Genomic DNA, 13608 nt, shown 5'->3' with positions numbered 1-13608 from the left:
AAAATAAAAACAGAGATTTGTATTTGTAAAGCAAGTAAATGAAAACGACCCACGCGTATAGAACTACCGTTATGATCGGGACGAGGCGAGGAGCACAAAAACATCGACGGTGTAGAGCACGGTGTTGCAAAATAAGGTTTATGGTTGACAAAGTTTATGAAAAGGAGGAGGGGAAGAGACGAGGAGGGCGGCTGAAATTAGAAAGAGAGTGAAACTGTGAACGGAAAGTTTTTTTTTTTTTAAATAGGGGAAATGGTGAAATTACGCTAATGGTTCTTAAACTTATCAAGATTTATATTTTAAACTTCAATTTTTATCATATATTCAATTTAGTATGTATATTCACTAATATTTAAAATGTAAAAAGATAAACGAGCTCATAAACGATATTGTTCGTGAACATAAACGAACCGAACACACCTCTATTCTTGTTCGTTCAGTTATTAAACAAACATAAAAATCATGTTCATGTTCGTTTATTTACTTTAATAAACGAACATAAATAAACGAACATGAACGAGCTTTAACCGAACGGTTCACGAACAATTCACCGAACGGTTCACGAATAATTCACCGAACGTTTTTTTCATTTACCCCCTATAAATACCATAGATCTCGAAATAATTTCCAAATCGCCCTATTGAGCTAGATAATTTACCTGTTTGGATTATTGGGCTGATTTTGCCCTAGGTTAAGTCCTTCTATTGATAATAATAGGATAACATTTTTATTATCGGATAAAAGATAAAGAATATAAAAACAAGATTGAGAGGATTTAAACTTATTTAATTAGACCATAAAACAACAGAAACCGAAAATTTTCAAAATCCAAATTTATTTTATTTAAATTAATTCAATCTAAAAAATAATCACATATATTTCAATATAAACAAAGTTTTGTTAAATAACTTATTTGGATAAATAAAAATATACATAGTACGAAATTTGATCATTATGGGAAACACTTTTTCTAACTAAAATTATTCAATTGTAATAACAATAATATAATATGAATCTCTCTCAACATATATATGAAAGGGAGAAAAATAAAGCCGGAAAGAATACAAGCGAATGATGTGTGTATACATATATGGTAAAGTAATCAAGTATTCATGGTAGAATGTCCCATAAGAGACTTAAGCAAATGAAGCAATGGAATAACAAACTATCAAACCTAGGGTGGCCCATCCCAACACCAAGCTCCCTACCATCCTTTGTACGCCCCACATTTGATCTGCTCCACTCTGCAATTTTCAATGTTGAAAACTAACGAGTATTAATCCCGTATCTTCCACCATGAAATTTTGATCAATTAAGGGTTTAGTCGTATACAGATTTAAAACTTAATCCCGCATAGGTGATTGTAAATGGAGAAATAAAGATACGTGAAAGAATAAGAGAAAATGTACCGTGTCAGTTCCCGATGGACCTGGCGAAGAAGCGCCAAGGGTAGGTGCTGGGGCCTCAGTTGGAGGAGTTGGTGGGGAGCTCAGTGGTGTTTGTACGGGAGACGTAGCTGGAGACGTAACCGGGACTGCGGCCGGAGGAGAAGCCAAGGGAGCAGGCGGTGGGGTAGCTGGAGGAGTTGCAGGTGGTGGAGTTGCTGGTGGAGGAGAAGCAGGTGGTGGAGTAGCGGGAGGGGGAGATGCTGGTGGAGGAGAAGCAGGTGGTGGGGTGGCGGGAGGTGGAGAAGCAGGTGGAGGCGGAGTTGCTGGAGGAGGAGAGCTAGGTGGAGGGGTTGAAACTGGGGGTGGAGAAGATTTCACTGGGGGAGGCGATGAAGTAGGAGGAGGAGAAGAAGCCGGCGGGGGAGTGGTGGTCGGTGCAGGCGGTGGCTGAGTAGTTGGAGGAGGAGTGGAAGCTGGTGGTGTGGGAGGCGCCGTCGTGGACGTAGGAGGATTACTAGGAGCTTGACCCAAAACCGATGCAACCGCAATGCAAAGCGAAGCAGATATAAACAGAGTTCTATTATTAAGAATCATGTTGAAACAATGGTGAAAAGCTTTTCCTGCGAACCAACTGCGCCACAACCCTTAAGATTTGAAAGACAAAGGATGAAGGGCGAGTGTGAGAGAGGGAATAGAAGGCAGTATTTATATAGTTCAAGAATAGATCTTCATCATCATCCAACAAATAATAGAATTTTCTATTAAACTAAATATTTTAAAATACAATATAAAATATGATAATTGTTAGTGATACTATTTATTAAACTCCTTTTTTCAGTTGAGATCATTGGGGTATCTAATAATTTAAAAATGACATCTAAAAATTTTAAATTATTTTTTTAATAAAATGAATATATAAAATTTTCTTATTTTCTCTGTTTTCCTTAACGTATTAAATTATATTTAATAACTTATTTAAAATAATAAATATGCAATGTCAAATGTATCCGCTCCGGTTGAATCATATGGTATCTGAAAGATACTAAAATTATCGATCCAACTGAAAAATAGTAAAAATAATATTTTTTAAAATATTAATAATATTATTATTATGTGAGTTTTTTTTTTGTAATTTTTATATTATTAAAGATTACTACTTAGTAAAAATGTCAAACGCGTGAATATAATTTCATGATTAATTGGAAAATGTATTTATTTATGATAAATAAATTTATATACGGTTAGATCTTGAATTATTTTAAAAAAAAATTAATAACAATATTTATTTAAGAGATTAATGATAGTGGGCCTCCATCTAATGTAAATATGTTGAGGTGGATATCATTCAATAGTTAACTGGCAAATGTAATTTGCAAGCTAAGTTAAGGCCCGTCTCTCATCTATTTAACAATAATCCCTATTTTTGCTATTTTCTAATTTGCTTTCTTACTTCTATTATAATCATGAAAACATAATTTAATGAATTATATTAGATTGTATAATATTATAATAAAAATTAAAAAATATTTTTTATCGTAAAACTATGCTAATTATTATCTTGATTATAAAAATAAAGACTTTAAGTTTTCAAAGATTCCTAAAATGACTTTAGAATTTTATTTTAAGAAATGAATTTTAGAAAAATATATTAAAAATTATGGTGTAAAATTAAATTATCAGTAGAAGATAAAAGAATACTTAAATTATATAAGAATTTATTTTTTTTAGAAATGTATTGATTATCATTGGTTTGGACTTTGATCTTTGAATCAATTGGTCCCATGATCATGATTTCGTTAACATATGAGAATACGGTCAGCTAATTTTTTTATTAGTAAATAAACAGAGGAAAATTAATTAACAAAAAACCATCATAAAAAATTAATTGATACATTTTGAAATTTAAATCTTAATATCTATTAATAGCGATTTAAAAAATAAAACCGGTCCAAAAGCAGCTTAGAAAGGAAGGGACCCCTCGGTTCAACGATCATTGTCTCCGGATATAAAATGATGTAAACCGGTTAGCCTCCTTCTGTTGGGCCATACATTTCTTTCCAGAAGATGAATTGAATTTCGTAGCAACTAAGGTTACTGTCAGTGAAGAGGAAAAACAAAAATGACATGAGATGAGAATGTTGAGACCGAAACACTTGTGTTTGTGACATCGGGTCTGTGTTGCAAGGTTTTTTTTAGAGTAAAGTTCCGTTTCAAAGAACCGGTTTTGGATGAGACTCGAACTAAAGCCCTTGTTCATTTGTGGGATAAAGAGTGACCCTTTTAACCTTTCCATTTATGCAACATTGGACATATTTACAAATTATAATATTAAAAGTAAAATATTGGAATGGTTCCTCATTAGTTGCCTATCCAACTCAGTTGGTAGAGCACAAAGTTCTTAATCTTGAGGTAGTGGGATCGAATTCCACGATGGATAATTCATAATTTAGAGGTCTCTCACAGAAGCTGCTCTCAACCTGGCGTTGAGGATTGCCTACTATCCTACCTCCCCTTATCCCATTACATATGAGAATAAGGGTCAACTAATTTTTTTTCTCCTCATTAGTCATTTGCCTAAATTAAGAATTTGCAAGGAGTCAACAACATTCACCTAAATGACAAATTTGGTTTTGGTAATAACTACAAATGTGTTGTTATGGGGGTTAAATTAGGAAAAATGCTTAAAAATAACTAAGGAAATAGAATATACATATTTAAGATTATTTAGAGAAATATGGTTTCATCAATCATATGATTAAAACCCCGTTCATGATTCACCCTTTGTTCATACACCTTAAATTGAAACCATATTCAGGTTGAGATAAAAAGAAAAAAAATTATGATTAAAAAATTTGCGGAGAAAAATAAGTAAATCTAAAGACATAGGAACATTTAGTGTGCGGAACAAACTAGATTTGAAGTATTTTGTATAAGAATAAGGGTAAATTACAAATTTATTCACTAAATTTTACTTTTTTCTCATATTTTATTTATTATATTTTTAATTTTTTTTCAATTTAATCACTAAACTGTATACATTAGATTCTTTTTGTCACTCGATCATTAAATTTCTAACAGCGATATGATGTGGCAACTAGCACCAAAATTACATAGTTTTGAATCTTATAGAAAATTAAATTTATATCAAAACAACATAGTTTTAATCTAAATAAAAATTTATGTTTTTCCCCCTTATTTCCTTCTTATTCCTCCTCATTTTTCTCTTAAACTTCAATAAATTCATATTCCAACCACCACGCCAGCCGCTATATTAACCACTGTCGGCAACATTCGCTGGAGACTAATAACCAAGTACTGCAATTAAAAAATTTGAACATCGAAATAGCAAAAGATAAGGAAAAGAAATGACTGTCTCAATTTCAGCTAGGGATGGGTATGAGACCCGAACCCGACGAGTTTTGATTTAACCCAAATTGGTTGGATCGATTTTTTTAAAATCGAGTTTGGGTTGGGTTATTTTTTTTTAAAGGTGATGTTCGGTTCGGGTCGGGTCGGATTCATGTTTAGTGTGAAAAATACTCGACCCTACTTGACCTAAAAATAATAATTTTAGTTTATATAGTTAAGAATAATTACAATAATATATCTCTATATATATTTTAATTAAATCACTACTTTTATTGAATAAAAATGATATTTTTTATTATTTCAGATCAATCGGATCAATTCAGGTCAGATATAAGGTATATATTTTCGGGACGAGTCAGGTCAAGTGAAGGATGTAAATTTTTTGAATCGGGTCGAGTTGACAGAAACCCGACCCAAACTCAACCCATGACATCCCTAATTTCAAGTAGAAACTCGACAAAAGAATAATTTTTTAGCACGGTTGAAAACTAAAACATTTGGTTTTGGACTTTTGGTTGCTCCATTGTTAGTTAGTGGCAAGGTCATTTAAGCACCCAATATCTCTTCCATTCTTTTATTTCTTCTACCGTATTTCAACCCCTAAACTTCAAAAGGCCTTTTTTCTTTTTCTTTTTTAATGTTGTAGTGTTGGGATTGTCTTAGAAAAGACGACTAATATACGATTAATATACGATATTATCGGATATATTAAAAGATATTTAATAAATTCGGTTTAGCGCTACTTATTATGTTGACAGACTAATAATGTTTTAGGTAGAAAACATGAAAAACTATTAAAAAATTTGATAACCGGTAAACTTTGGTTATTGGTAAGTATCGATACATATATACAAGTGTCCATACTTATTTCACTGTACAAAACATTAATTTAAGGTTATTTTTTACTGAGTTTTAAGATATTAATTTAGTAATTATACACGTCTAATGATTTATTTTATGTTACGGTATATATTATTATTAAATTAAAAATAATAAACATAGATATTACATATTTATTATTATCTTTGGTTAAAATTGTTAAATTTAAATTCTAGATAATATTTTATAAAATATCAAAACAATCAAATAATTTGTTTGGTAAATGAAATTATTAAATTAATATTGTAGGTGGAAAACATGAAGCACTATTAAAAATTTTTGAAACATAAATTACATAACTTTCAACAAAGTATCGATACATTTTTATAAAAAGTATCTATACTTTCAACATATCAGGTAAATTTTACCGGTTTTATAATAATGTTACCTGATATGTTGAAAGTATCGATCCTTTTTATAAAAAGGATCAATACTTTACAATATAACATGTAAAAATATGATGTAATAGGTAGCGCTTATATAATAAAATAGGTTAATTACTGGAAACATTATCAAGCACAATAACATATTAGGTACCGCTTATATAATGTAATAGGTAGCGCTTATATAATGTAATAGGTAGCGCTTATATAATGTAATAGTTAGCGCTTATATAATGTAATATATATCGCTTATATAATAAAATAGGTTAATTACTGAAAACATTATCAAGCACAATAACATATTAGGTACCGCTTATATAATGTAATAGGTAGCGCTTATATACTAAAATAGGTTAATTACTGGAAACATTATCAAGCACAATAACATATTAGGTAGCGCTTATATAACGTAATAGGCAGCGCTTATATAACGTAATAGGCATCGCTTATATAATAAAATAGGTTAATTATTTAATTTGTTATTACAATATATTAGGTAAACGCCTAAAATATTACTAATGATAACATAACCGGTTATTTACTGGAAACATTATCAAGTATAATAATGTAAACGGTAAAAAAAATAGGCATTACTTATTACATTAAACTAACTACCGAATATGTTGAAAGTATCGATTCCATTTAAATAAGTATAGACACTTTTAGAATTTAAAAGAAAAACAGTAATAGCGCCTACAAACATTAAATACAATAAAACAATATTATTTATTAACAAAATAATAATATTATTTTTAAAATATTAAAATAATTTATTTAATATTATTTTTGTAAATATTATTATTAAAATATTATATCTATAATTTTATAAATAAAAAAATTATGATTATTATATTTTATTAAAATAAAATTATTATAAATTATATTTTTTATTTTTTATAATAAGAATAATATATCATTAATTATATTATAATGAGAGAATAATTAAACATATGTATCGATACATTTTTTAAAAGTATCAACACATATTTTATAATTATAATGTAATAGGTAAATTTATAATGTAACTGGTATACAACAATAACAAAACAGGTAAAAATTACCGAAAACATCATTATTTTAACAAAACAGGTAAATCGCTACCGGTTTTGTTATTTTTTTACCGGTTTTGTTATTGTTGGGCATTTTACCGGAAATGTTAAAAAACATTGATGTTTTAGGTAAGAATAATAATGTTTTAGGTAATTTTTACCGGTTTTGTTATACCCAACAATAACAAAACCGGTAAAAATAGACTTTTTAATGATAAAATTAATAAACACAAAATTTTCAAATTAATTTTAATTTTTTAGTTTGTAAGTTGTCACAATATAACTAATGAAAAAAGGACACGATATTTCTATTTCGATATTAAATTTCAAATAAAAAAATAAAAAAAATATATAATTACAACATACTTTTAAAAAATAATCATAATGAAGTGATGACAAATAATTATAATTACACTATAATTATAAACATCAAAATAATAAAATAATATATTTATTAACAAAATAATAATAATATTTTTAAAATATTAGAATAATTTATTTAATATTATTTATATCAATATTATTTTTAAAATATTATATCTATAATTTTATAAATAAAAAATTATGATTATTATATTTTATTAAAATAAAATTATTATAAATTATATTTATTATAATAAGAATAATATATCATTAATTATATTATAATGAGAGAATAGTTAAACATATCTATCGACATATTTTCTAAAAGTATCGACACATATGTTACATCGAAACCGATAATTATAATGTAATAGGTAAATTTACAATATAACCAGTATAATATACCGGTTTTATGAGAGAATATGTCTACATAATGTATCGACACAAATTTAAAAAGTGTCGATACATTTTGTCCAGAATGAATGCTAAACGAGGTGCAAGCATAAAGTGTCGATAAATTTATTAAAAGTATTGATCCCAAAACATCGAAACCGATAATTACAATGTAATAGGTAAATTTACAATGTACTCGGTAGAAATATATCGGTTTATGAGAAAATAGATCTACATAATGTATCGACACATTTTAAGTTTGTGTCGATACTTTTTTCCAGAATGAATGTCCAACGAGGTTCACACATAAAGTGTCGACACATTTATTAAAGTATCGATCCCAAAAAATCCAAACCGATAATTACAATGTAATAGGTAAATTTACAATGTACCCGGTAGAAATATACCGGTTTTATGAGAAAATAGGTCTACATAATGTATCGACACGTTTTAAGTTTGTGTCGATACTTTTTTCCAGAATGAATGCCCAACGAGGTGCACGCATAAAGTGTCGATACATTTAAAATTGTATCGATCCCAAAAATATCAAAACCGATAATTATAATATAATAGGTAAATTTACAATGTTACCGGTATAAATATACCGATTTTATGATATAATAGGTCAATATAAGCGCTACCTCATATGTTATTGTACTTGATAATATTTATAGTAATTAACCTATTTTATTATATAAGCGCTACCTATTACATTATATAAGCGCTACCTAATATGTTATTGTGTTTGATAATGTTTTTTTTGGATAAGTAAAATTTTATTCATCTAAAAGAAAGCAGCAGGGCTGATACAAAGAACAATATGACTACAATATCAGCCCCCAATTGAGGCACAACTGACTATTTACAGCATCAGACCTATTCATATGACATATATGAAGCTTGATTCTAACAGTCTCACTAATTCTATTTACAATTAAGTCAGTCGAGCGAGTCACTCCTCTATGTTTGATAATGTTTCTAGTAATTAACATATTTTATTATATAAGCGCTACCTATTACATTATATAAGCGGTACCTAATTTGTTATTTTACTTGATAATATTTATAGTTAAATGATATAACATAATCGGTCTAAATTTTAACCGATCACGCCATTTTTTAGCCGCCGAACAACATAACTACCTAAGAAAAATCGAAACTTTGAACTGAATTCTCCAAGAAATTCTTTTTCTACAATCTTAATTCTCAAAACTTCATCTTTTATGTTTTTTTTTTCGTGGGTTAATAAAAGAAAGAAATTACAACTTTGGGTTCAATGGCGCGGGTGAAGTCTCCAAGGCTCTTTGTGAAATCTTCTTTAGACACCAATATTTATCAACATGGGTGTTTAAAGTTGATATCGAGGTAAAATAAGTATTTGGTCATTGATTTTCGACGAAGGTGGTCGACACTGGTCAATATAACAGTCGACGCTGTGGTTGGGAGTGGGTTCATTAACGTTAAGGAGAAATATAAAAAAAAAAGGAGGAAGAAAAAGAAAGAAAAAAGAAATGATTTTTTATTTAAATCAAATTATGTTGTTTCGGTCTAAATTTGTTTTTTTTTTATAAAATTTTAAACTAAATCGTTTTGGTGTTGATTACCACATCATAATACGGTTAGAGAATAAATGGTTAAGTGACAAAAAAATTAAATATATAAAGTTTAGTAATTAAAATTAAAAAAATTAAAAGTACAATAATTAAAATATAAGACAGAGTAAAATTTTGTTCTGTTTTATTAAATTTTTATATTAAATTGTTTTTTTAAATCTTAATATTAGATAGAAAATATTACGTTGAATTGAGCTGTGATTATTCTTCTAGAAAGTTCCCATTTGTTTTGGACTTCGGTCATAAGGAAATGGGCTTGGGCTCTTTAGGATCCAAGGATGATTTCGTAGTTTCTAAAATTATATAAAAACAATCAAAATAATTTGAAAATAAACCAAAATTCATAAAAAAAAGGTATAATTCCTACGTTCTATAAAAATAAGAATATAATTATTATATTTTAATCTAACAGAATTTAATCGTTCTACTTCTAAAATCTAGAAAAATAGTTCAATTCAAACCAAAAACAAACAAGATAAGTTAATCCAATTGGTTAGCATAGTTAGCTCTTTTCTCTGCATAGAGATTTTCAAACTGTCGATTTGGTTAATAATGGAACATAACTATCTAAATTTAAGTTAATTGAATTTGTAAAATTTTAATTTTTAATTGAGTATTTCCCCAAAAATTATTAATTAAATTGAACTAAGTTTTGTTAATTCGATCAATGTTCGAACTAATAATTATTTTTGAATAATTTTAGTTTTGATTAAAAAAACATTTCAAGAAGTAATAAATTGAAATAAGTTTATTTCTTTTTTGGAAGAGAGGTACTTTGTATTAATAAGGACACAAAGTACACCACCCCAAATACCTCATTAAAAAACCTCCCTAAACCTATTTGGAGGAAAAAGAGTGTGCATTGAGGTGGATAATTATAGAAAACTAGAAACTTCAATTACATCAATCCAAAGTGCACCCCAATTAGACCATCTAATTAAATCTGACCAATACTAATAAAATCGACCTGATTTACATACCCCTAACATTGAAAGCAAACTGACTAACACAAGACTACAAAGAAACAATAAACCAGCTGCAAGGAACTAACATGGAAAAACAACAAAATCAGCGAGCCGCATATGAGGAGCAAAACTAACACAATGGCAGCAGTCAAATAAAAAGACCCCATACTTCGAACAAAATCCTATCCAAACTCCTATCTGCAACAAAATAATATTAAAGATTCTACCGTGAATAATTACCCTCGAACCTTGATTTGTTTCTGCACAGCCATATATTCCAAATCAACCCGAAAATCCAATTTACCAAAACCCGAACTTTCCTTCTAATTTCTTTGAAAACCATATTTGTATTAACTCATTAACTTTCATGGGAAAAACAATATTGACTTCCCACACATTACACCAGTGTTGCCAGACTTGCCAAGAAACATAACAATGAAGCAGCACATGGTTTTGATTTTGTATAGCATTTACAGAATATGTAGAGATGATGAACGTTGCAAAAAATACCTCGCTTGACCAATTCAGTAACCACTGGTAGTCTTTGATGCATAGCTTTCCACACGAAAGCATAAATTTTAAGCGGTACATACTTAAATCAGACTAGATTCCAACTTGGATCTGCCACTTTACCAACTAAATCCAATTTAGTGCAATAGTCCTTTGTATTATATTTACCATCAGAAGAGTCTGTCCACTTTAAACTATCCGATCCTGGACCAGAACAAACAACTCTTTCCAGAACTAATTTGAACTCACTCTAAATAGCCAATTCCCAAACAAATAATTCTCTTCTCAGCTGAATCTTCCACTCCCAGACACCATGAACCCAATTCCCAAACTCAATAATACACCAGATTTTTACATCAATCCCATATATTATAGGAAATGATTCTTTTAAAGAAAGAACTTCACTCCAAAATCTGACCAGAAATCAATTCTGGATCCATTGCCCATAAACAACTTACCTCAGATAAGAACCTATCCTCATACAAAACAACCGGGTTATAATGTCACGCCACACCAAGAAGATTTCCGATTGTTGACAGCTCTAGGCAGAATCAATTCTGGAACATAGGTATTCATCGCAACTATAATCTTTTTCCACAAACAATCACTATCCTCACTAAAACACCAAATCCATTTATTCAATAACGCTCTATTTCTAGACTTCACATCGAAATACCCAAGCCCCCATGAGATTTCGGACCACAGACATTAGTCCACTTATCCAATGAATCCCTCTATCAGACTTAATATTCCACATAAATCTAGCTATAAGCTTATTAATTAACTCAGCTATGCATCTCGGTATTGAAAATATGGACATGAATATACCGGTAAGTTAACCAAAACAACTTTAATCAATGTTATTCTACCCCTAAAAGAAAGCATTTTACCTTTCCAACTTTGAAGTCGATTTATGACTTTGTCAACGATAGGTTGCCACATCAATTTGGAATTCTTTTTGTACCCTAGTGGAAGATCCAAATACGTGGTAGGCATACTTGCCCAACCACAGAGATCGATTCAGCCCATCCATTAACCCTACTACTTCCACGTTAATCTCATAAAGCTTTGTCTTCTTTATATTTAGCTTAAGTCCAGTCGCAACCTCAAAAATTTTAAGCACACATAAAATGTTTTTAATTTTTTCAACCTTTGCTTCCAAAAGAAAATGAGATCATCAGCAAATTGTATGTGAGACACTCCAATACAAAGATTGATCCATCTCCTCCATCTTCTGCCAAAGCCTATTTTTTTTAATACTAGACTCAAAGAATTCCAGTCGACTGTATCATATGATTTACTGAAATCTGCCTTAAACAAAACAACTTCTTTTTATTAGATATATTCTTATATCCATTCTCCAGTTTTTCCCTGTTGGGTTGGAGTTAATATTGAGATTAAAATAAAAAAATTAGGTTTTAAATATCACAAAGTCATCCATGAGATTTGAGCTTAAAACTAAAAATATTAGTTATATATTAAAATTTTGATTAATTTGATTAATAACTAGTTTTAAATTGAGTTAAATATTAACTAACTTTGGAAAAAATTAAACATCATCAATCAAATACTTTGACGACCAACCAATTAATTTAACCAAAATTTAATTCAATCAATTAATTTAATTTTAACCAAACAATAAACATCCCTACCTCTAAAGCAATGAACCTAAAATGAACGATTTAACAATTTAAACGTAAGAGATTAACAAAAGAAACGAGCGATTTAACAACGTGGAAATATAGAAAATCTTAAGGTGTTGAAATTAAATATCAATAGAAATACCTAAACTATGTGGAAATTTAAAATTTTAGGGATGTGACTAGACCTCCAGCACCCCCTCTCACCATCCCTGTACATTACCAATTCGGGGAGAGGATGGTTTACACAGGGTTTGAATCCACAATTCTTGTCGCTACAACTATGGCTTTGTTAGCAACTAGGACACTAGGTGTGTTTTCTTGATTATATGCTCTGTGGTCTTCGTTGTTATGAGCTATACTGATAGGTTCTTTCGTTTAAGAGCCTTATTGCCGGTTATCATTGTTATGTGGGCTGTCGCCTTACAGACAGTTGATAAAACAGAAGTTTTGGAGCCTTGAAAACCAATTCCTTAAGTTTAATGTCGTTTCCTGCCTTTTGGGTATTCATCATAATGACCTTTAAGCTCTGCTTTCTGATTAATAAGCATTTTTGGGAAGATGGCTTAAAGATTTTTTCTTCATGCTCGAGAAATGTTTAACACACTCGTATACATGTGTGCACTTCTTTATTTTTAATTGAGCTGATCCCGACAAGGTAACATTGTGACTTGTGATTGATGCATGTGACTTCGGTTGTGAATGGAAGGTACGCGAAAATGGTAGTTAGGTTTGTTCTTATCGAACCTTACATCCTGTAACTGACTTGGTTCTTTCTTGCGATTTCTATAGGACCCCGATAACAAGAGGGTTATAATTTGTGATGAAAAGCTGAAGAAGATATTCGCAGACAAGATCGAGTTGAAATTCTCGAAATCGCCAGGTTGATTAATCCTCACTTTCTTTGATGGATCCTAGAGAAAGAGAGGGACAAGAAGTCAGTTTGCAAATAGGAAATAAGATGTTCATGAGCCTATCTTTCTGTTGAACATACCGAAGAAAACAGTGCCTTTGTGCCTTTTTCAATTTGCAAATAGAAGTACCTTGTTAAGGGCT

The 13608-nt window shown here is 29.8% G+C and overlaps 1 protein-coding gene across 2 annotated transcripts; it reads right to left on the bottom strand.

Annotated features, from left to right (window-relative positions):
* Positions 1-1041: 1041 nt before the first annotated feature.
* On the bottom strand, positions 1042-2051 carry LOC120173234 (classical arabinogalactan protein 9-like). Of its 2 annotated transcripts, XM_039180464.1 has the most exons (3): positions 1859-2051; positions 1410-1816; positions 1052-1244 (listed from the first exon to the last, which is right to left on the bottom strand). In XM_039180464.1, the coding sequence occupies exons 1-3, from the start codon at positions 1980-1982 to the stop codon at positions 1137-1139; spliced, it is 639 nt and encodes a 212-aa protein (XP_039036395.1). In that variant the 5' UTR covers positions 1983-2051; the 3' UTR covers positions 1052-1136. The 2 variants fall into 2 exon arrangements, with proteins under 2 accessions (XP_039036391.1, XP_039036395.1); XM_039180460.1 differs by having other exon boundaries at positions 1042-1244; positions 1410-2051.
* Positions 2052-13608: the final 11557 nt, after the last annotated feature.

Source organism: Hibiscus syriacus, unplaced genomic scaffold (genome assembly GCF_006381635.1).
Source record: "Hibiscus syriacus cultivar Baekdansim isolate YM2019G1 unplaced genomic scaffold, ASM638163v2 tig00003041_pilon, whole genome shotgun sequence".
Classification (NCBI taxonomy): Eukaryota; Viridiplantae; Streptophyta; class Magnoliopsida; order Malvales; family Malvaceae; genus Hibiscus; species Hibiscus syriacus.
The sequence above is the reverse complement of the archived record's forward strand: the minus strand, read 5'-3'. Positions and strand labels throughout refer to the sequence as shown.